The sequence below is a fragment of the Spea bombifrons genome, chromosome 6 (assembly GCF_027358695.1).
Source record: "Spea bombifrons isolate aSpeBom1 chromosome 6, aSpeBom1.2.pri, whole genome shotgun sequence".
In the NCBI taxonomy this organism is placed as follows: Eukaryota; Metazoa; Chordata; class Amphibia; order Anura; family Pelobatidae; genus Spea; species Spea bombifrons.
The window spans coordinates 36,373,598-36,396,829 of record NC_071092.1 but is presented as its reverse complement, the minus strand read 5'-3'; the positions used below and the strand labels follow the sequence as shown (position 1 = coordinate 36,396,829).

The following is a 23,232-nucleotide window of genomic DNA, read 5'->3' as shown; positions in this document are numbered from 1 at the left end:
CTTGCATTCTTCAAGGACAGGACCAGTACTAGATCATGGAGAACCGATCAAATCACGGACATTCACCTTAAAGGAAGATTGTGCCGCTCACACTTATGAACTGCATCATCAGGTCAACATGACTTTAGAACGTAAGCAAAGTCTCTAACTCTCTTTCAAAGAATGATTCCACCTTTTCTTGGACTCAAGCTGTGCACCAACCGTCCATAACAAACACATCCCCATTCATAAAATTAAAAATCAAATTTAAATGGGAAGGGTCACACTGGTCACTTTTACCGTGTCACGGATACTTTTCATGTGGCCAACCGGCTAATGTAAGGGGCTGTCCTGCATCAACCGACAAAAGCAAATCGGTTACTCAAGCATACGTCCCATACAGCGCACAGCAGCAGTTACAGGTGCTGCTTAGCAACGTGCGACATTTATGTGCGTTCTGGAGAAAGCGTGAGACGTGGTCGTCTTACATCACACTCAAGTCTGAGAATCGTTATTTATACAGCAAATGCCCCAGGGATTTATTCTCTACACCATAAATTGTCCTAGTAGCGGAAAGAACTGAATACATTCCTAGAAAGAAAAATGCACCAGATCCGCCCTCACCTAAGCTGTTAATTCAATGACCAACTAGTTTACGTCAAATGAAACATTTGAAACACAAAATAAATGACAATAACTGCATGCCAGGTGCATTAAATAACATTACGACAGCCAGTAAAATATCAGTTACTGTCCCCGTTACAAAATAATTATTAGAGAAACCAAAATGAATCGGGATCCTAACATTAACTACCTTTTATTTGTGAAGCTCTGTCACTTAAAGCTTTATATATTTGAATAAATGTGAAAAAAACTAAGCAAAATGGGGCTAAATGGCGGAAATGCTCTAATATAACAAACGTCTACCATAATATTTCACTACTTCCATTCAATGTAAATGGATTTATGGTTTAGTTAATAAAATCCATTTGAACCGATAGTAAAATTATACTTACTAAGTTTATTGATCCAGTACAGAAGGCGCAAGAACGGTCGGGGCTCCAGGAACGGAAAGTCAGGAAACGGACTTGCTCAAAGAAAATAATTACAGCGGGACATCGGCATTTCTATGCTGTATATCCTTTGTTTTAATTAAAAGTCATATTGCATACAAAATCATTTACATGTATACAAAGGCAACATGTCTAAATTGCATGAATTCAATCAACCTCCAAACAATTATATGCGACTATGAAATTTCAGGAAATATTTAGGGCTTTGCTAATATATCATCGACATAAGCTATTATCACAAAAACGCGTTATAAAAACAGATTTCCAGAAAGCTAGTAAACTATGCTGACATATTAAAATAAGAATCTCTTTTATTCTATTGACTATATGTATATAAAAAACACAACAATAAGTACAATGAGATACACTTATGCTGTAAGCCATGTGACTAATAATGTAAAACCCTACATTCCCGATTTGAAAATAGTCCTAAACCATAATCTACTATATACATTCAGTGCATTAAAAATAATCTATATTGACACCTATATAAAAGGCAGGGTCAATCAGAACACGGAAATCATCTTGCAGAAAGAGTGGGTTGCTTCTTTCTCAAGAATATCAGTAAAGGGCATTATTGCCTAAGTGACTAGAAAAAGACAAAGGCAATCATTTGTTTTAACTGAAATGACACGACTAATGAAAGAGTATTTTTTAATAAAGCTGGTATAAGACTACATTGCCTTGTAATTTGGGCCTTTAATTTGGTACTTTGTAATGGTACGTATTATTTATTTTACCAGACTTCTCCGATTAATTATTAAAGCCATGCCAGCCTCGTAGCGTTCTGTGGATCAGTTTGCCATCGCCTCTTGGAGGTTATCGGCACCACTATATGCCCATTCGCTCATATACATGCATAAAGCACCTGGAAGCTGCTGCTGAGCCAATGTTGTTCAGCACAGAACCAGCTATCAGTGAAACTTTATCAGTCTCCGTGTTCCTTAAAAGTAAGTCTCCAAACACAAAAAAAGTTACGTTTTGCAACACAGCATTATTCTGTTCCATGTACTTCTTTAAATTGTTCTTATTGGTAGAAAATATCTGGCACTCCGACGACTCCCTACATTACCAGGCGATCCTTCATGGCTCTGCTTGTTTAGAGGTCTAATGGGCTGCCATATTTTGATAAGAACATGGGAAGACTTACATAGATCACACAAAATGGTACCTTATATATATAGGTTCAAAACAAAATACTATACAGAAGAAAAAGCATTCCTCAAGAAAAAAAAATTCCCATGCCAATTAAAACTAAACCGCTGCCAATTTGCCAAAATCTTGTCAGAGTTGAAGATACTTGTACCTCCTCTTGAGGAAGGGTGAAAAAAGGTTAACTAATTCTCTGTGCTTAGAGACTTACAGTATGATAGCAGATTGCTTCTAAAGCATCATAGGATGGAACCTCTTTGATAAGATCAAAGGTACCTTCCACAGGCAAGCATCTGATCTGAGAACGAGAGTAATAGCAGTGCTAAAGGGTCTTCAAGGGTTAAAGTTGTCATAGGTTCATGCTTCATGGCCTCCTTCCTCACATTGCCCCAATGGTTTGCTTTCTGGTAGCACAGGAAGCACAACATGGGCAATGCGGCTCCACACTCCACCGAACTTGTCCACGTCCATTTCTTTATGAGACTTGGTGCCACTTGGGCCACTACCAAGAAATTTATTGTTCAGGTAATCTCTGACTTTCTCCTCCAGAGTTGTGAGTGCGATTCCTGACTCCAATTGCGGTTCTTCCAGCAGCACCGTAAGCACCAGTGCCACATTTTTAAAAGCAGCATTTTCATGATCGCAATATTTATAGAGAATGAGGAGAGAACCGGGAGGCAGCAGTTCCAGTCGGTGGAGCACAGCTGCACTGGATGTAGACTGGAAGGCTGAGCTCAGATTATCGTCTATTAAATGTTTGGCTTCTTCACTGTCCTGAAAGTCCAGTACTAGATCATGGAGAACCGATCAAATCACGGACATTCACCTTAAAGGAAGATTGTGCCGCTCACACTTATGAACTGCATCATCAGGTCAACATGACTTTAGAACGTAAGCAAAGTCTCTAACTCTCTTTCAAAGAATGATTCCACCTTTTCTTGGACTCAAGCTGTGCACCAACCGTCCATAACAAACACATCCCCATTCATAAAATTAAAAATCAAATTTAAATGGGAAGGGTCACACTGGTCACTTTTACCGTGTCACGGATACTTTTCATGTGGCCAACCGGCTAATGTAAGGGGCTGTCCTGCATCAACCGACAAAAGCAAATCGGTTACTCAAGCATACGTCCCATACAGCGCACAGCAGCAGTTACAGGTGCTGCTTAGCAACGTGCGACATTTATGTGCGTTCTGGAGAAAGCGTGAGACGTGGTCGTCTTACATCACACTCAAGTCTGAGAATCGTTATTTATACAGCAAATGCCCCAGGGATTTATTCTCTACACCATAAATTGTCCTAGTAGCGGAAAGAACTGAATACATTCCTAGAAAGAAAAATGCACCAGATCCGCCCTCACCTAAGCTGTTAATTCAATGACCAACTAGTTTACGTCAAATGAAACATTTGAAACACAAAATAAATGACAATAACTGCATGCCAGGTGCATTAAATAACATTACGACAGCCAGTAAAATATCAGTTACTGTCCCCGTTACAAAATAATTATTAGAGAAACCAAAATGAATCGGGATCCTAACATTAACTACCTTTTATTTGTGAAGCTCTGTCACTTAAAGCTTTATATATTTGAATAAATGTGAAAAAAACTAAGCAAAACATCTATGCAAAAAGGAGAGACAATAATATGGTCAGCGTAATAACAGGAAAGCGTGCATTTATGTTGCTAGCTATAGTCTTGCGCCTTTATAGGGGACGGTTCCTGGTTATTAGATATTCTCAGTCCTCTATACGTATTATTAATGCATGGGGTATTTAGGGGGTGCAGTTAGACCTCTAGGACTCAGCTTGAACATTGACAGACAAGCTCTCTTGTTATTGGCGGATTGTTGGTGATATAAATATGTAAAGAGAATGCAGGCCAATGGGGCTCGCTCATGAATAATGTATGTAATTATTATATATATATATATATATATATATATTATTTAGCCCCATTCATATATAGATTCTAACCGGCAGCCGGGTGATGACACTGACACACCAGCAGCCTCAGCTGTCAAATGTTCCTTCCAGGCGCCTATAGAAGTTTCCATACATACACATTCCGGGCAGGACACAGTAATAACAGTAATAACATTACCAGCAACCCCAAGATCCCGACTCCCTGCAACTTGGAATAAATCCACAACAGATTCATATAAGAAAAAGCCAAACCTCGGGCATAAACGCCAACGGAAAACATAGAACATTTTTCTACCGTTAACGGAAACGTCTGGACTCCAAGAGCAAGCTGCAGCCAGAAGTTTAGAGCGGGGAACTGATCCCGGGTGAGGGGCCATTAAACTATCCGTGAGGAGGTCTCTCTCTCTCCAGACAGGGGCAACAACTCCATGGATGTCGGGGGCTCGGGAAGCCCCTCTCCCTGAAGTGAAACGGCCCAGAAACATGAACTAAACCTGCTCTCTAAACCGCCAGGACCTTTAAATGAACCGGCTACCGCTGACCTACCGTATACTTATAACAAACACCGCCCAAAGCCACCATCCGGTACCCGTCAGTCACTGGAATATTTATCGCTACTTACCGCATTTTCCTATCCAGCGCTTCTCTAACCGTTTGCGCTACACGAGTGACTCCGTTTCCGTCGCTTTGTTATTTTTTGTTTTATTGGTTGCCTTAGAGAGGAAGTAGTAACCGAACAATAACAGACGTTCTGGAAGCGGCAGAGGCGGCGCGAACATCGCGAGACACCCAGTGACCTCATCAAAATGGCGCCGCGCACGGCCTAGTCGCTTCCTGTTACAAGCTACTCGCTCTGCGGATTACATCGCGTTCGTGGACACGCAGAGGCCGCGTCTGGCCTTAACCAAGAGACTCTCGGAGGGCTCAACGTCAGGGAGTCGCTTTTTCTGCAGTATACCGCGGTTAACAGCTGAGAGCGGTTCGGCTGCACAGTAGTAAAAATGCCGCAGTCAGCATTTGGTTGCCATGGTGACTGCAACATTACTTATACTACTTTCCGCCATTGTGTCTCTTTACGCATAATTTGAATTAATTAATCTTTGCTGTACCACAACATGTTAGGTTAACCCCTTTGTCACAATGCCAAGTTAACTTATGACAAACCAAAAGTTCCTAATATTAACTCTACATGTTCCGCAGGAGCAGGGAAACTCCTCTGTTCACAATCAGTTGGTTCGGATGAATGGTGCTTTTTCTTGTTTTTATGCTGCTCCCGTATAGCCGTTACTTTTTTATTCACATACATTATCTTACTATCTTTCTCCAGTAAGATGGGCTGACCCTGTATAATGCATAACTCATAGCGCCATGAGACTTAGGAGAAATCTCACAGCTTTAATATACATTATACAGGGCCAGCCAAACCCTCCCTGCAGCAGAAGCTCACAGAGGTTGATCCTTTATGATGTATTGGGAAGCCATGGACCTGAAACCACAACTCATCTGTCAACTCTCTTAGAGGCTGGACCCCTGGGTTTTCTCTAGGTACTATGCATGTTCCAGTTCGCATTTAGGGGGTCTGTCTTCCGCATAGCTTGCTGTAAGACCACCTCCTGGCTTTAAGAGTCAGGCACACGGAGTTCAACGCTATTCCCGTGCACGTGCCGTATGCATGGTATTCCATGTATGTGCAGTTTAAGTAGAATGTCAGGCATGCGCAGCGTGGGCGCCGGTGACTGAGGCTTCTGTACATTGTGAGGGATAGCAGGAGACGTACAGAAGCTTCACACACAGGGCACGAAACACTCAACACAGCAGAATACTTGCTCTTTATGCTGCTCTAATATAACAAACGTCTACCATAATATTTCACTACTTCCATTCAATGTAAATGGATTTATGGTTTAGTTAATAAAATCCATTTGAACCGATAGTAAAATTATACTTACTAAGTTTATTGATCCAGTACAGAAGGCGCAAGAACGGTCGGGGCTCCAGGAACGGAAAGTCAGGAAACGGACTTGCTCAAAGAAAATAATTACAGCGGGACATCGGCATTTCTATGCTGTATATCCTTTGTTTTAATTAAAAGTCATATTGCATACAAAATCATTTACATGTATACAAAGGCAACATGTCTAAATTGCATGAATTCAATCAACCTCCAAACAATTATATGCGACTATGAAATTTCAGGAAATATTTAGGGCTTTGCTAATATATCATCGACATAAGCTATTATCACAAAAACGCGTTATAAAAACAGATTTCCAGAAAGCTAGTAAACTATGCTGACATATTAAAATAAGAATCTCTTTTATTCTATTGACTATATGTATATAAAAAACACAACAATAAGTACAATGAGATACACTTATGCTGTAAGCCATGTGACTAATAATGTAAAACCCTACATTCCCGATTTGAAAATAGTCCTAAACCATAATCTACTATATACATTCAGTGCATTAAAAATAATCTATATTGACACCTATATAAAAGGCAGGGTCAATCAGAACACGGAAATCATCTTGCAGAAAGAGTGGGTTGCTTCTTTCTCAAGAATATCAGTAAAGGGCATTATTGCCTAAGTGACTAGAAAAAGACAAAGGCAATCATTTGTTTTAACTGAAATGACACGACTAATGAAAGAGTATTTTTTAATAAAGCTGGTATAAGACTACATTGCCTTGTAATTTGGGCCTTTAATTTGGTACTTTGTAATGGTACGTATTATTTATTTTACCAGACTTCTCCGATTAATTATTAAAGCCATGCCAGCCTCGTAGCGTTCTGTGGTTCAGTTTGCCATCGCCTCTTGGAGGTTATCGGCACCACTATATGCCCATTCGCTCATATACATGCATAAAGCACCTGGAAGCTGCTGCTGAGCCAATGTTGTTCAGCACAGAACCAGCTATCAGTGAAACTTTATCAGTCTCCGTGTTCCTTAAAAGTAAGTCTCCAAACACAAAAAAAGTTACGTTTTGCAACACAGCATTATTCTGTTCCATGTACTTCTTTAAATTGTTCTTATTGGTAGAAAATATCTGGCACTCCGACGACTCCCTACATTACCAGGCGATCCTTCATGGCTCTGCTTGTTTAGAGGTCTAATGGGCTGCCATATTTTGATAAGAACATGGGAAGACTTACATAGATCACACAAAATGGTACCTTATATATATAGGTTCAAAACAAAATACTATACAGAAGAAAAAGCATTCCTCAAGAAAAAAAAATTCCCATGCCAATTAAAACTAAACCGCTGCCAATTTGCCAAAATCTTGTCAGAGTTGAAGATACTTGTACCTCCTCTTGAGGAAGGGTGAAAAAAGGTTAACTAATTCTCTGTGCTTAGAGACTTACAGTATGATAGCAGATTGCTTCTAAAGCATCATAGGATGGAACCTCTTTGATAAGATCAAAGGTACCTTCCACAGGCAAGCATCTGATCTGAGAACGAGAGTAATAGCAGTGCTAAAGGGTCTTCAAGGGTTAAAGTTGTCATAGGTTCATGCTTCATGGCCTCCTTCCTCACATTGCCCCAATGGTTTGCTTTCTGGTAGCACAGGAAGCACAACATGGGCAATGCGGCTCCACACTCCACCGAACTTGTCCACGTCCATTTCTTTATGAGACTTGGTGCCACTTGGGCCACTACCAAGAAATTTATTGTTCAGGTAATCTCTGACTTTCTCCTCCAGAGTTGTGAGTGCGATTCCTGACTCCAATTGCGGTTCTTCCAGCAGCACCGTAAGCACCAGTGCCACATTTTTAAAAGCAGCATTTTCATGATCGCAATATTTATAGAGAATGAGGAGAGAACCGGGAGGCAGCAGTTCCAGTCGGTGGAGCACAGCTGCACTGGATGTAGACTGGAAGGCTGAGCTCAGATTATCGTCTATTAAATGTTTGGCTTCTTCACTGTCCTGAAAGTCTTGGTGTGTGCCAGCGATCACAGTGTAGCTGCTGTTACGGGAGTTGGAATAAGCCTTTGCTAGTTGTCTACTTAAACACAGAAGGGTCTTTTCTGCATCGCGGGCTGCAGTCAACAGAATGATGGCGGGCTGCTTATTTTCATTCAGTTTCTGAAGATGGAGTTCTAAGATCTTCCGACTTCTTTTCCACAGATCCCCAGACTGAGTAGGATACAGAGACTGCAGGACTTTAAACTGCTCCTGGAAAGCTTTCACAATGTGACTCCCTGCAACTCCGCTCTTACTCAGGTTCACCTTTAAAGGATTCGTGAAGACGGCCACAATAACAACAAACAGCAGAAAAAGGAGAACCCACACGAAAGAACTCCGCGAGGTGTCTGTAAAAGAAAACACAAAAGGTTCTTACAGTATAGCTTTCCCAAAAGCCAGAACACTTTGGAAATACGGTAATACACAGGGTTTTAAGTAAAAATGTGGCAATGAAACAACTTTTGCTAGAAGTACAAATTTTTTGAATAATGCCAGACTTTCCAAATAGAACATAAATGCATGCATTAAAGATCTAGGAGCCCCAAAAAATCAGAGCTCATTATGTAGTACCGCTTATAATCATAGTGATAATAATACATCTTTCATTGGATCCAGTGCGCATAGTAGCTGTAAATTACTCTGAACCAAACTTCCAAATAGAATTTTCCTACTGCGGCAATTTACACAATTAACACATAATCATAAACAAAAATACTACGGTGTACCATGCCGCCTCCTCGAAAGAATATATAGTAAAATACTTTGTGAGTACTTTAACATGCATTCGTCCAAATGTATACTGGAGGATTCCGCAGGATCATAAGGAAATTTAAAGGGGCCACTTAGCTATCATATGCAGTAACGTACATTACGATGGCTGGTCTCTCCTCAATGATATATTGTATAACACAGAAACACTGAGGTTTTTCTGAACTATCATTATGATGATACCTTCGATCTTTGCCGGAATCTGAGTCTTCCTTGGTAGATGTAAGCTTTGGTTGGCAGGCACCGACTTATTAACATCTAGAAAGAGAAAACAACTTTTCTATACTGAAAGAAAGATGTAAGAGGTACAGAACTGCTGTTCTTGGGTAGTTTGTTAACTTTGTACCTTGGCTCTTGATACAAAACTTCATTATAGTAAACTTTTTTACACAAAAGGCACAATTTTCTAACTATAAAGGTAAGTGTTATAGATTGTTCCGATTGTTATTATAGTTATTAATATGACATTGTCCAATTATATTTATAGCTAAAAGTAACAGAATCTGATGGTAAAACTGCTGCTGCTATTTACTCACCTGGGCTGATCTTCCCTCTATTTTTCTTGCTGCCAAGATCCATCCAGTTATGAGTAACATAGGGTGTCTTGGGGGAATGGTTACTTTGCCACGCTTTATCTGTAGAAGCTGCAGAAAGAACGATCTGATTAACTTAAACTTGACTGTAAACAGAGGAGGAGACGTTCAAAAGCACAGTACAGACAGAACAGTGATTCGGTGTATTCTGTTAACATTTTATATAGTAGTTGTTTATGGGGAATCTTCTGCTTCCCCCACAGCAAGTAGGGCAAATTAATTTCATTTTTTTCCCCAGACTAGGGAAGCGTCTTCTGTCTTTCAATTCTCAATATAGCCCTATACCAACAGAAAAGTTTCTCACTGAAATAGTAATTAAATTACATTGTGATCAACAACTCGGGAGCATCGCAAGTAAATCGGAACCCATTATACAGCACTGTGGTATATGAAGGTGCTATATAAAATCAGAGAATTAAAAAAAAAAATTATATATATATATATATATAAATAAATAAATTGCTGTGGAGCGATCAGCCATCACTCACTTTTGTGAGTATTCTGGTGAGAATATCGTCCAACAGTTTCATCTTTTCTCCATTGTCTATAAGCACCTCCTCCTTCATCACGGTCTGTCATATCTGAAGACACATTGAGAATACAGAGCACTTAAATGTCAGAACTTGTCATATTTTATTAACATAACAGACATACTAATCAATTGAATCACATTTTAGGTTCAAGTTACTGCATCCTCAGTCACAAGTATAACCGCTGCACACCCTTGGATTTGCCAATGGAAAAAATATGCAACAGTAGGCTTATACAGCAGATCCAGGTTTGTCAACACAAGCTGAGACCAGAAAGAGGGTCTTCTAAGAGTGGACAGGCTTGATGGGTTGGATAAAAGTTCAGTCACGCATCTTGCTGTTGAGACCCCAACAGAGATCCACAAACCAGGAAATAATCTACTTACCATGTTTATAAGTATGACCTTTAGCCGCCGGTCCTAAACGAAAGGAAAAGCGTCAGTGCTTGTTTATTAAAAATAATCATCTTTACAGGATTATCAATATCATCTCCACTCACTTTGATGGATGCTAGGTTCCTGGAAGGTCCACTCAACATTAGCAGGTCTTTTGGCAGCAAATGTCAAATCTGAAGAGAGATACATATTATATAGGGTCAGATATTTTCAAAACTTGTTTTGTAACTTAAATATTGTATATATTTGAAAACATCTTTAAAAAAATAAAGCTTCTTCAAGCCTTCAAGTTGACGATCAGTTTTTTTAAACTATTTTTAAAAACCATCAGAGCAGGTAAGTAGAATAAAGAGTTATTCATGAAAAATCAAAGTTTAAAACCTTTAAACTACCCAAAACAGCTATAAGTATCTACACATACACCTCAATAGTTTCAAAAGAAAAATGTACCTTCTTTATGGTCCAAGTTATCCATTCCCTTTTCAACAAAACTAACATATTTTGATGAATTTCCTTTAAAACAAACAATATTGCTTTAATGAACACATAAGCTTTGTGGAGGTTTAAGCGTGGCTAGCTTATTATTCCAAATCTGTAATACACGCTCCATTCACGACCAATATGTAGTCACCATCAACACTGCACTAAAACTAGAGTCAAGAAATTCCTGTAAGAAAACACCATCCTGTATGAAAATGGGAACGCAAGATAATTTTATGTTATGTTGATTATTTGCTCGGGTAAATGATAGATTGCATTATTTTTGCTTCAAATTAATTCTTCACATAAATCTGCAATTTATAAAAGCGGAGGCAGTCTGATCACACTAACCAGGGTATGGAAGAAATCAAGTATGTAGCATTACCAAAAGATGAATTAAAGTACAAGTGCTCATCGCATTATGCGGATGTGTAAGAACGTTCCAGAGGAAGGAGTGCAGGCTAACACTGTACAGGAATCCAAGAAAGCTTGGGGTGTGCATGTTACAATAAGAAGTCTTTCTATAAGACTGGAGTAGATTGGGCATTTGGCTCTTTCCAGCTGTCACGATCTATCTTTCTATGTATTAGACTGATACATTTCAACAGCACACCGTGAAGCTGCAAGCCGACAAACATGTATACCTGTTTGTGAATACGAAAAGTCAGTTTCTTCATCAAAGTTTTTGTGGTCCATTTGACCTAAATAAGTGAAGAAAAAGTATTGAATTTTTAAGAAAAATACAGATGCCTTTACACCTGCTCTCTAAAGCTCTCCCCAAACAAAGCTCATCTGACATGGTGAGGTAATATAGCATCGCTGGGATTTATGATCCAGAGTATCAGGAATTTGTACAGTAAGAAAAACAACTTTGTTAACTAAAATATTCCAGGGTTGGCCTATGTTATTTGCAAACACGATGGGATACAGACATGGTAAATTATTAATATAGGCAATAGCAGGTTAAAATTAATAATGGCAACCACCCAGGACACTCTCTATTTCCACAACTGAAAATCTACTAAATGACCCCAAATTTTTTTTTTTAAATAATAATCGATCTTAAAATGCTGGTGAGAAAAAAAACAATCATATTTGGAAGTGAGGGTGCTCGAACGCCAAAGAGTCAGCTAATGGCAAGCACAAGCAAAGCTGTGAGTGTTCTGCATAGAAAATTTATTTGGGCTTCTTAGTTCTATTACACATTTGCATACCATTAATTAAAATGTAATCCACAACACACATTAAATATCTATACACACCAACAACGTTGAGTTCTGTTAAAAGTAGGGCACCAGGGTAAAATAAGGGAGGCTCATAGAGAATTGGGGTTGGCAGATAGCATGCAGGATTTCCTAATGGGTTATCACTGGGACAGCTGCCTTGAATTGTCACATCATGCATTTCAGACATTCAACCAGAAAATATGTTATGAACTATCAGTCAGCTCAGAACTTCCTGAAATGTGTATTTATTTCGGCTCATGAACACAAACCTTCATTTTCTTCATCCTGGGTTGTGTAATTCATTGGCTCTAAAAAGAAAGTAAGAGAAATAGGTACAGAACCTTTATGGAACATGTGGGCGTTACATCACATACATTACATTGGCATGTTTTCATAGCAGTCTGAAATATTAAAATATATCAGTGGTTATAATCCCATTTTATAAAGTTTTCACTTTCCAACAGAATATTTTTGGTCTCATTCCTAAATTCTGTAATAAGCCAGCCAGAAGGGAAAAACGTTTGGTTTACAAATTTATGGTACGATTAGATGAAAGGGTAAAAAAAAAATAATAAAAAATAAACCCACTGGTTAAGTAATACAAAAAATGTACATAAAATCTACCTGCTTCTTTGTTTAAGTCATTCTCACTTTCTTCATGTTTGTCATCAATTATAGTGCCTTTAGGATAAATAATAAATTGGTTATTTCTGAACTTTTTAGAGTCATTTTTTATACATTTGTGAAACCAGTGGGACTAAAACACAGTCACAAAAAAACCTTGTTAAAAAAAAAAAAGATGTGTTGTGTTCTAAATCCCATGTCCCACAAAAGAGCGTCTATTGCAACTCAACACGATTTGCTTTTGAAAGTTTGACAGAGGATCTAAAACTGCTTGGAAGCCTATATTTTTGATGTTTGCACCAAATATAATAAACAAACATATTTATTTATAAAGCTTGATTTCAGAGGATATTCAATAGGATATCCTATTGGAAAAACACACACACTTATTTTACATGGGTATTTTTCCCAGTTCCACCACGAGGCAGCTCCAGTCCTAAATATTTCAGAATTAAGTCAACAAAAGGTGAATTTTAACCAGCTGCAAGGCAAGTGAATTAAAAACATGCAAAAGGTTCATACTTTCTCAAGCAGCTACTGATAAGTAATAATGAAAAAATGAAAACGGATTGCCAGACCACGCAAAAAAATGTTTATTTCTGTAAGCTGATACAGGCACCGTTTTGATAAAAGATAAAAAAAAAAAAAAATTAATATATTTGAAAGTTATAAATTACCTCCTTCATGTTCCAAGTCCCCCATTTCAAACATGTCTAGATTTCAAACAAATAAGAAAGGTATAATAAGCATGCAATCTTTGTTTTGAGTTATTTTTTCTTAAAAATTGTATTGGATTTCATCTAAACAAAGAGCAGGAATACTCTCGAATCATGACATTTTTTATAAAGCTGTCACTCAGAACAATGTAACATATTTGAATATATATAATTAGTAGTTTATTTATTCCACGCTATTATTTCCCAACAAAATATTCTTACGCTAGGTCAACTAGTGGCAGAAGAACCAAAAAATTAGATCCACGCAAAAATAGCACAAAATAAAACAAAAAAAAAGATAAAATCTACCTTCTTTTTTGTTCTTGCTTTCGTCATCAATGCGTGGATTTTTGGGGGGACTGCCTGTAAAATAAATAATAAACTGGGTATTTCCGAGCAAACATTAGTAGTTTACAGTTAGTTTCTTCTATATAGGTAATACTCAGTCTAGTATACGGTCAAAAATTAAATCAACATTTAACACCCATATTTTAAGCTGCGATTCGGCTCACTGGGCTTTACTGACTAAAGTAAAGATTTGAGTTCCAATTTCAGTGAAATTCTTCTGCACGAAGAATAAAGGAATGTATTAAATATGATTTCATTTTTTTTTTTTAAATATCCTTCAAAGATGAGACATTTAGCCGTCAGAGATGGAAAATTTAAGTTATTTTATATCAGACCATGCCCTAGGCCTGTCTCAAGGCAGCGCACCTGTGCACCAACCTACACAATGCTGCGTATGAGGAACGTCCCAAGATTTATTTTAGGGACAGCAACTTAAATCTTTACGCGCTAATCATATCACATGAAACATTTCAAAAGCAACAGCATTATAAACCCATCACTTAAAGGGCTAAAACAGTTATGCATTCCAGTTCATGAATACAAACCAGTGGATTCGTCATCCGAGGTCTCGCCAGCCACTGGAACTGAGCAAGGGAAGAAAGAAAGCAATTTGTTTATTTTGTTATTATTTGTCACCCTCACTGCCTCATCCAAAGTTCCTCAAGCAACTATGTGAGTCCATCTAGCACTTTTGTGATTAGTCAGTGGAAACGTACAACTTTCCTGCAAACTTCCACTTTAGTGAATAAACCCCTTGGTTGGATGGTAGCCAACTACATTCAAAGCTGAATCCAGCCATTTAGGAGGAGAAGCACGCATGGACACCCTGTTAAAATAATCTATGCACTGCACTGGATGTTATCATTTACAACTGGTGCCACGTAGATATCCCCTTAAGGACAATGAGCGGCCCCTAAACCCATTGAAAACAATGCATTTTGAGACCGTACATGGCTTTGTCATTAAGGGGATATTCTGCCTTATCTTTCTTCTATTGTTATTTTAGGGCAAAATGTTTTTTTGGATGCACACACACACACTGCCTATTATTATGTTTTATTTATATAGCTCCAACAATTCACGCAGCGCTTAATACAATACATATATTTAGGGCTGCAACTAACGATTATTTTAATAATCGATTAATCGGCCGATTATTTTTTCGATTAATCGATTAATCGGATAAAAAAAAACAATATGCAAATTTTTCGTTTATTTAAAAGAATTTAATGAACTGGATGTTAAAAAACAACTTAAAATTTACATTAACATTCTTATTTTGTTATGATGTAATAAAAAACAATATTTTCAAAGTACAAGAACCCAAACACAATATTTATGAAACAAAATAACCCCAAACATTCTGAAAAGAGGTGGACTATTACTGTTCAAGAAACTTTGCCCCAGCACTTTGCACTTTGCACCCAGCACTTTGCACCCAGCACTTTGCCCCAGCCCTGGCACTTTGCATCCAGCACTTTGCACCCAGCATTCAGCACTTTGCACCAGCACTTTGCACTTTGCACCCAGCCCTGGCACTTTGCACCCAGCACTTTGCACCCAGCCCTGGCACTTTGCACCCAGCACTGGCACTTTGCACCCAGCACTTTGCACTGTGCCCCTGCACCCAGTCTCTAACTCTGCCCTGCACCCAGCCCTGCCCCCACATTCTGCCCTGCCCCCACACTCACACTCTGCCCTGCACCCACTCTGCCCTGCACCCACACTCACACCCTGCCCTGCATCCCCACCCCCACTCTGCCCTGCACCCAGTCTCCCACTCTGCTCTGCACCCACACTCACACCCTGCATCCCCACCCCCACTCTGCCCTGCACCCAGTCTCCTGCCCTGCACCCCCCACCCCCACTCTGCCCTGCACCCCCACCCCCACTCTGCCCTGCACCCCCACCCCCACTCTGCCCTGCACCCACACTCACGAACCGCTCTGTGCGAATGGAGCCACTCGCACAGAGCGGTTCGCTCTGTGCGAATGGAGCCACTCGCACAGAGCGGTTCGCTCTGTGCGAATGGAGCCACTCGCACAGAGCGGTTCGCTCTGTGCGAATGGAGCCACTCGCACAGAGCGAACCGCTCTGTGCGAATGGAGCCACTCGCACAGAGCGAACCGCTCTGTGCGAATGGAGCCACTCGCACAGAGCGAACCGCTCTGTGCGAATGGAGCCACTCGCACAGAGCGAACCGCTCTGTGCGAATGGAGCCACTCGCACAGAGCGAACCGCTCTGTGCGAATGGAGCCACTCGCACAGAGCGAACCGCTCTGTGCGAGTGGAGCCACTCGCACAGAGCGAACCGCTCTGTGCGAGTGGAGCCACTCGCACAGAGCGAACCGCTCTGTGCGAGTGGCTCCATTCGCACAGAGCGATTCGCTCTGTGCGAGTGGCTCTGTGCGATCCGTGCACATAGACATGAAGAATACTTACCTCCGGAACGCGTCACATCCGTCACGTAGCTAGAAGGCGGAGACTGCAGAGCGTGTAGCAGAAGCGGGGAACGCTCGCGGAGGTAAGTAAAAGGAGCCGAGTGCTCCAACAACGAATTGATCACTCGATTAATCGATAACGGAAATCGTTATCGATGATTTCCGTTATCGATTATTATCGATTTTATCGATTCGTTGTTTCAGCTCTACATATATTCAAGGTGTATGACAAGAATTGACAGATTAAGACAAACCAATACATTAGGTGGAGAGAGCCCGGCACGCAAGCTTACAATCTTGAGTGAATGGGGTGACAAACATAAGGCATAGAGAAAGGTGAGAGGTAGTGTGGCGGTTGTATGAGTGACAGGGACGTTATGGTGCAGCTTCTCTGAAGAAGTGGGTTTTGAGATATTTCTTAAATGTTGGGAGGGAGAGTGAAAGCTGAAGGTTCGGTGGAAGTAGATTCCAGAGATATGGGGCAGCCCGAGTGAATTCTTGTAGACGGGAAAGGGAAGAGGTGATGAGTGAGGAGGAGAGCCTTAGCCCATGGGAAGAACGTAAGGATCGAGTAGGAGAGTACTTGCTTACAAGGGCAGAAATGATCCATAGTGGCCAATACCACTTAAAGGGAAACTACTGTCCCTTTAAAGTGGGATGTACATACATGTGATCCTTTGTTTTACTTTTAACATGACATTTCCTTTTTAATTGGATTCTGGAGAACAGGAAGATGAACACACAGAGAAATACATAAGCGAGACCGCCTATTACCTTTTGCCTTACGCTTCACTGTTCGGATCGGCGGCCGAACCAAATTTTGATTCCCTGCAAAATAAGGAAACATATAAAACACTCGGCTTCATAAATCTTTAAACGGCAAATGGGTGTGTAAAACATAACAAAGAACAATAAAATTGTATACTGCCTCCCAAACGCTGCTACTGCCGCATATTGTATCCTCAGCATACCGACGCCACTAAATGCAATAAAGCAGACATGGGAAATAAGCCAAAAAGCTAAAATAATACTTTATATGTATATTTGTTGGTAGTTATTCTATAATAAATCGAATGGCTGTGCGTTACTAAAAGGTCCCATCGGAGGGGAAAGAGCCACTGAGGTCAGAATTTCGATTGGGAACGTCTCCCATGTACGTAATTCAGATGCCTCGAATATATGATAAAATATTTACTTGCATTGTATTTCACATATAGATAACGAGAAACGTACATTTGAGAAGTGACGATTTTATAAATAGAGCCAACTAGTTTTTGGGTTTTTAACTGATTCTTTCCTTGTAGTTATAATGCTACCCTGAATATTTGACCAAATAAAGTCTTATGTTTTACAGAAGGAAAAAAGGGCAGACAAGGGAAAATTCTGCTTCTAGTTACCCAAAGGAGTCTATTCACTAAAGGGCGAGTCGACAGGAGAGTTGTGGTTTTAACTCTCCTATGCATTATGAAGGGCCGACCACTGACAGGTTTATCCAGCAACAAGGGGTTGCACTGATTTAACTATACATTATACAGGGCCAGACAAGCTCTTGCTGCAGCAGTAGGGTTGGCCCTTCATAATGTATGGTGCAGTATAGGAGCAGACACCCAACTCTCCTCCAAACTCTCCCTTTAGTGAATAGACTCGAACGCTGATGGTTCTAATTCAAGAACCGTCTATATGTCTAAGCAGCCCAAAACAGATTATTTTATAGTTAATTAAAATAAATGAACAGCTATAGCTGGAGGTTTCATTTACGCTTCAGTTCTGCTATTGATACTTTCGGTTTCAGAGCTCGCTTGTTTCCGCCATTCCCGCTGTTTAACGTCTCAACTCAAACACCTATGTAGGGGTTGTTTTATGCCACCCCGGGCAATTAGTTTGCCCACTTACCCTCAGCATACGCCTTGCTACTTCTTGTCTTCATGTCTCCCGCGTCTTGTTTTCACAAACACTATCCACAGCCTCAAGCGTCAAAGACGAACTTCCCTCCTCAAGAAGAAACGGTTCCCGGCTATCCCCTGTTTCCGTACGACGCAGTTAGCAATGGTGCACCCGAACAGAAGTCACTGTGCACCAAGTACCGGAAGTTGTGAATACTCGTTTGCTGCATCAATTTGATAAAAACAAACGTTAAGTGATAATGCGCAGCAACGTCAAACACCCACCCATTTATAATTATTTACATATTTGAAGTACCGTATATACATTAGCGTTCACCCAGAGAGGTTTTCATTTCTGCAATACCTAACAAACTGAGCAGCGTGGACTACATATCCCACAAACCCTTCCAAGCCCCTCCGTTTCCTATAATGTAACGTAAGACGGGGTTAAAGGTCTGTCAGCTCCCTGATAAGAGAAGTTTCGTTTTCAATGCAGTTTGTGAAGTTTTCGGTTCCTGCAAGTGCGGGTTATCCTGAAACCCTCTGAGGGGGCAGTCAAGGAAGGGCAGGGAAAACCGCGTCACGGGGGTGGCAGAGCGCGCATAAAACTGCCTTATTTCCATTAAGGCTTAATCTGTGTCCGGAATTCCGTGTAAGTTCCTTTTCTTTGTATTTTAACTGCTGTATATTTTCTTATCTTATGTCTTATTGTCTTGAGTTAGGCTCGGGCTAGTAGCAGGTCCTCTATACACCCCCCCCCCGTGTTTTCACGCACTTGGTCTATGAAGCATCCTGTATGAGTTACCTATAAACATTAAGGAGTTTTAAAAGTGGTCTCATCACCATAGCAACCAATGAAATGCTTCAATCAGTGGGAAAATTCCATAGGTGTGTGTGTATAATATATATATATATATTATACACAGTGTCCTTTGAAACTGGCTGTGTTTGGTTCCAGCCACTTACATGCCAGCATTTATTGTAAGTTGTATGTAACTCTTGAAAAAGCTTGAATCCTATCGTTTTTGTGAAGTGTATTTGTGTATGAGCTGCAGCACACTTAAGGCGCCCTTATTGATATTGTCAGGGTGGTGATAAGCAGCATCACTAAATTCATATAGAAAAGACAAAGTCTTAAATGCATCTGCAATGTAATAATCTAGCCATTGTAATCACTTTAATGCATATGATGACCACTTTCCACATACCCCCATCTAAATGCCACGTGGGAGATATGTTCCTCGAAATACTCTCCGTCTCCAGTGCTGGCTTGGGGGACTGCTGTGGCTAGGGGGTCTGTAAAGACCCCCCCCTATGCATGTGTGGTAAGTCCTCCTGTTGAGTTTCCTGGCAAGAAATATCAGACCATAGAGTCCTCTATTACAAAATAAAACCCATCTTATGGGTAACATTGGATTAGCCTCTTGTACAACTACATGATTATTCGTGGGTTGCTAATTGTTGTTTGGTTCATGCAGCCTTTATAATGGTAGGATGAGAGGTAATGCTAGTTGTGCTGCATCGAGACAGAGATCCTGGCGTCGTTTAGGATTCCATTCAATTCCGATGTATTTAGAACATTTTCAGACGCAACAAAACGTTTGTGTAAAATCTGAAATACTGTAATATTATTGGATTTCAGGGACGTGTTGGCATGCCAAAAGTTCAGATACGTGCAATGAAAATACCTGGAGACAGAATATTTCCATCAATCAATAAGCAGATCTGAAATGTTACGTTGACACAAAGAGCAAAGTATCGTGACATGCTGGCAAAAATAGTTACCGGTCATTAATGACTCTTGTTCTCAGCACTTTGACCCGTTTTCCTCTCTTTATTGCAAATTGTGACATTGGTCCATACAAATCCAAAAGTAAGGGGGCAAGAATCCTTAAAGACCCCAGTAGTGTAATACAGAAGGCCACATGGTAAAGCACTGTATATCATAAAATTGAATCAATATTGTGCTCAAAGTGACATATTTTCTAATTATATGACTCTTTCATTAGGCAGACTGTGTAAGGAAAAATTAATAAGGTTGCATTCACAAATCTACAATTCCAAAAAAGGGAGAAATAGGCATATAAAAGTACTTGAGTCCATAAAAATCTGGATAGCTGACCCATAAGGCACAATAAATCTCGGCATGTTTCGTTATATGCACCCCATGACTTTCTTTAGAAGATATTGCCATCAGAGCTCTGTGTACATCCTCGACATGTAATAAAGTCACGGCCAGTCGGTCACAACCTGCAAACTGAAACCCGTCGGGGGCATCATCTGACTGCTGCTTGGGCATCTAGGTGCCCAGCAAACAAAAGGGGCTCCTGCTGAATACACAAAAATAAAGTGAAACGATATACGTGTTCTAAAAAATATTAGCTTTCTCTCCTTCTTGACTGCAGTAACACGTATGCAGCGTCTGGTGGACAAATAACGCACTATTATAGAATATACTATAAAATCTTACGCCGTACAAAGATATTCTGTAGCGAAAAAAAGGAAGCCTTCATCTTGTAAATTAACACAGTACAATTGGTATGTATTACGCAGGGCAAAGTCTTCTTGGTAACCATAAATTGTACAATGTGGGGGTTTTCGATTTAGTTTTGCTTGCTAATTATTATTGTTATGCTCTTGTAGGATATCCTCCAAGTAGAAGAAAGCTTTTTATTGAGAAAGATTGTCGATAGAATCCTGCAATACGAATGTTACAAAACCAAATCCCTGAGGCAGAACACTAACGTATATTGAAAGCATGGAGGGTATGGTGGCAGGAACGCAACCTGGTGTAGAAAAAATGCAACAGGAAAGACCAGCTGACGCAGTAGAGGTGCTGGAGAATGCAGAGACTGGAGAACAGCAGTGTCACAAAACTAACCACGATGACGCAGGGAACCCGCAACAGCCTGACGCGGATAAGGAGCAGCAGGAGCCACAGCACGGTGCTGACACAGAAAAGAAGCAGCAGGAGCCACAACATGGTGCCAACATAGAAAAACAGGAGCAGCAGCACGGTGCCGATGCAGAAAAGAAGCAGCAAGAGCAGCAGCACGGTGCCCACGCAGAAAAGGCGGCACAGCAGCACGGTGCCCACTCAGTAAAGGAGGCACAGCAGCACGGTGCCCACGCAGAAATGGATGACCCGCAGCCCGGTGCTGACGCGGAAAAGAAGCAGCAGGATCAGCACCACAGTGCCCACGCAGAAAAGGAGGCGCAGCACCACGATACCCACGCAGAAATGGGTGACCAGCAGCGCGGTGCCGACGCAGAAAAGGAGAAGGGGCGGCAGCGCGGTGCCGACGCAGAAAAGGAGAAGGGGCGGCAGCGCGGTGCCGACGCAGAAAAGGAGAAGGGGCGGCAGCGCGGTGCCGACGCAGAAAAGGAGAAGGGGCGGCAGCGCGGTGCCGACGCAGAAAAGGAGAAGGGGCGGCAGCCCGGTGCCGACGCGGAAAAGGAGGCGCTGCAGCAGCAGCCCGCTGCCGACACAGAAAAGGAGAAGGAGCAGCAGCCCGGTGCCGACGTGGAAAAGGAGGCGCTGCAGCAGCAGCCCGCTGCCGACGTGATAAAGGAGGCGCAGCAGCACGGTGCCCACGCAGAAAAGGAGGCACAGCAGCACGGTGCCCACTCAGAAAAGGAGGCACAGCAGCACGGTGCCCACGCAGAAATGGATGACCCGCAGCCCGGTGCTGACGCGGAAAAGAAGCAGCAGGGTCAGCACCACAGTGCCCACGCAGAAAAGGAGGCGCAGCACCACGATACCCACGCAGAAATGGGTGACCAGCAGCCCGGTGCCGACGCAGAAAAGGAGAAGGGGCGGCAGCGCGGTGCCGACGCAGAAAAGGAGAAGGGGCGGCAGCGCGGTGCCGACGCAGAAAAGGAGAAGGGGCGGCAGCGCGGTGCCGACGCAGAAAAGGAGAAGGGGCGGCAGCCCGGTGCCGACGCAGAAAAGGAGAAGGGGCGGCAGCCCGGTGCCGACGCGGAAAAGGAGGCGCTGCAGCAGCAGCCCGCTGCCGACACAGAAAAGGAGAAGGAGCAGCAGCCCGGTGCCGACGTGGAAAAGGAGGCGCTGCAGCAGCAGCCCGCTGCCGACGCGATAAAGGAGGCGCAGCAGCACGGTGCCGATGCAGAAATGCAAGACCAGCAGCCTGGTGCCGACACAGAAAAGGAGAAGGAGCAGCAGTCTCACGGTGCCGATGTACAAAAGAAGGAGCAGCATGGTGCCAACGCAGAAAAAGGGGAGCAGCAGCGTGGTGCTGATGCAGAGGAGGAGGTGTACAGAACCCTCTTGCGTCACAGGCATGCAGGTACAAATTTGGAAGTCAAAAGGCACCTGACGAAAGACACAGTATATCCATCCAACACAATGTCTAGGATGGAGGAAATGAGTCGATTATCGACATGTAAACCTGGCCCTGAAAATGAAAGCTGTAAGAATTATACAAAAGTTGCAACAGGTAAGAACCTTTTTTTGTTATAAGAAAAAGAATAACATAATGCAGGGCTGTAACTAGCGGTTTTTGTGTCTGAGGTGCTGTCAGAGGTCGTACCGCACAGGGGACCATGCGAGTGTTGTTCTTAACTTGTGGAGTGTGAAGGGTAGCTTTCCCTCTTTTCTCAGTAGCTTGTGAATTTACCTGGACTTTGAGTACATATTTAAATCTGAGTTAACCTACGAATTAATAAAAATATTCTGACATTGTGTGTCTCTTGTTGCAGTTTTCTTGGTGATAATAGCCTTTACCTGGTATTTCCTTCGTGGGTCCAATCAAACTGTTGACTCCAGTACCACTGTGCTGAAGCGTTTTCAGAACGAGTTTGAAAGCCTCATGACTGATTTTCCTGGACAGAATCGGCACTTGTGGTTGAGAAGCCAAAAAATGCTACAGAGGCATCTGAACAAGTCCCATCCCATGGAACCTGCCACTCTCATCCTCGCCGCAGCCCGGGACGGAGAGCATACCTTGCGGTGCTTAAGTGGGCGTTTGGCCAGGGCATATTCTGTTTCTCTGAATGCCACTTACTTGGTGATAGATGCATCCACCAAAGGTAACTATGACAGTATGACAACTAAGCTACACTTAGATGAGACTTTGAGTTCAGGTTTTGAATCCACAAGCCGTG

General features: G+C 41.6%; 4 protein-coding genes across 4 annotated transcripts in view; 2 read left to right on the top strand and 2 right to left on the bottom strand.

Annotated features, from left to right (window-relative positions):
* Positions 1-5,057, bottom strand: part of CEP350 (centrosomal protein 350) — a 30,558-nt gene extending 25,501 nt beyond the window's left edge. Inside the window, exon 1 of the mRNA XM_053468943.1 lies at positions 4,756-5,057. The gene's annotated coding sequence lies outside the window, so the exon portion shown is untranslated. The remainder of the gene's footprint in view (positions 1-4,755) is intronic.
* A 2,076-nt stretch (positions 5,058-7,133) lies between these two features.
* Positions 7,134-18,311, bottom strand: LOC128500730 (torsin-1A-interacting protein 1-like). Its single transcript, XM_053469981.1, has 15 exons — positions 18,119-18,311; positions 17,000-17,053; positions 14,330-14,368; positions 13,746-13,799; positions 13,398-13,433; positions 12,721-12,777; positions 12,366-12,404; positions 11,515-11,571; positions 10,841-10,903; positions 10,495-10,563; positions 10,382-10,414; positions 9,954-10,046; positions 9,409-9,516; positions 9,056-9,130; positions 7,134-8,451 (listed from the first exon to the last, which is right to left on the bottom strand). The coding sequence occupies exons 1-15, from the start codon at positions 18,150-18,152 to the stop codon at positions 7,649-7,651; spliced, it is 1,614 nt and encodes a 537-aa protein (XP_053325956.1). The 5' UTR covers positions 18,153-18,311; the 3' UTR covers positions 7,134-7,648.
* Positions 18,312-18,563: 252 nt separating this feature from the next.
* On the top strand, positions 18,564-21,801 carry LOC128500938 (octapeptide-repeat protein T2-like). Its single transcript, XM_053470312.1, has 3 exons — positions 18,564-18,760; positions 20,752-21,728; positions 21,791-21,801. Exons 2-3 carry the CDS (start codon positions 20,867-20,869, stop codon positions 21,799-21,801), a joined length of 873 nt encoding a protein of 290 aa, XP_053326287.1. The 5' UTR covers positions 18,564-18,760; positions 20,752-20,866.
* A 35-nt stretch (positions 21,802-21,836) lies between these two features.
* Positions 21,837-23,232, top strand: part of LOC128500194 (torsin-1A-interacting protein 2-like) — a 1,991-nt gene continuing 595 nt past the window's right edge. The window contains exons 1-2 of the mRNA XM_053469261.1: positions 21,837-22,565; positions 22,828-23,232. The exon at positions 22,828-23,232 is cut by the window's right edge and continues 595 nt beyond it. Coding sequence (XP_053325236.1) covers positions 21,881-22,565; positions 22,828-23,232 — 1,090 coding nt within the window. The 5' untranslated portion in view covers positions 21,837-21,880. The remainder of the gene's footprint in view (positions 22,566-22,827) is intronic.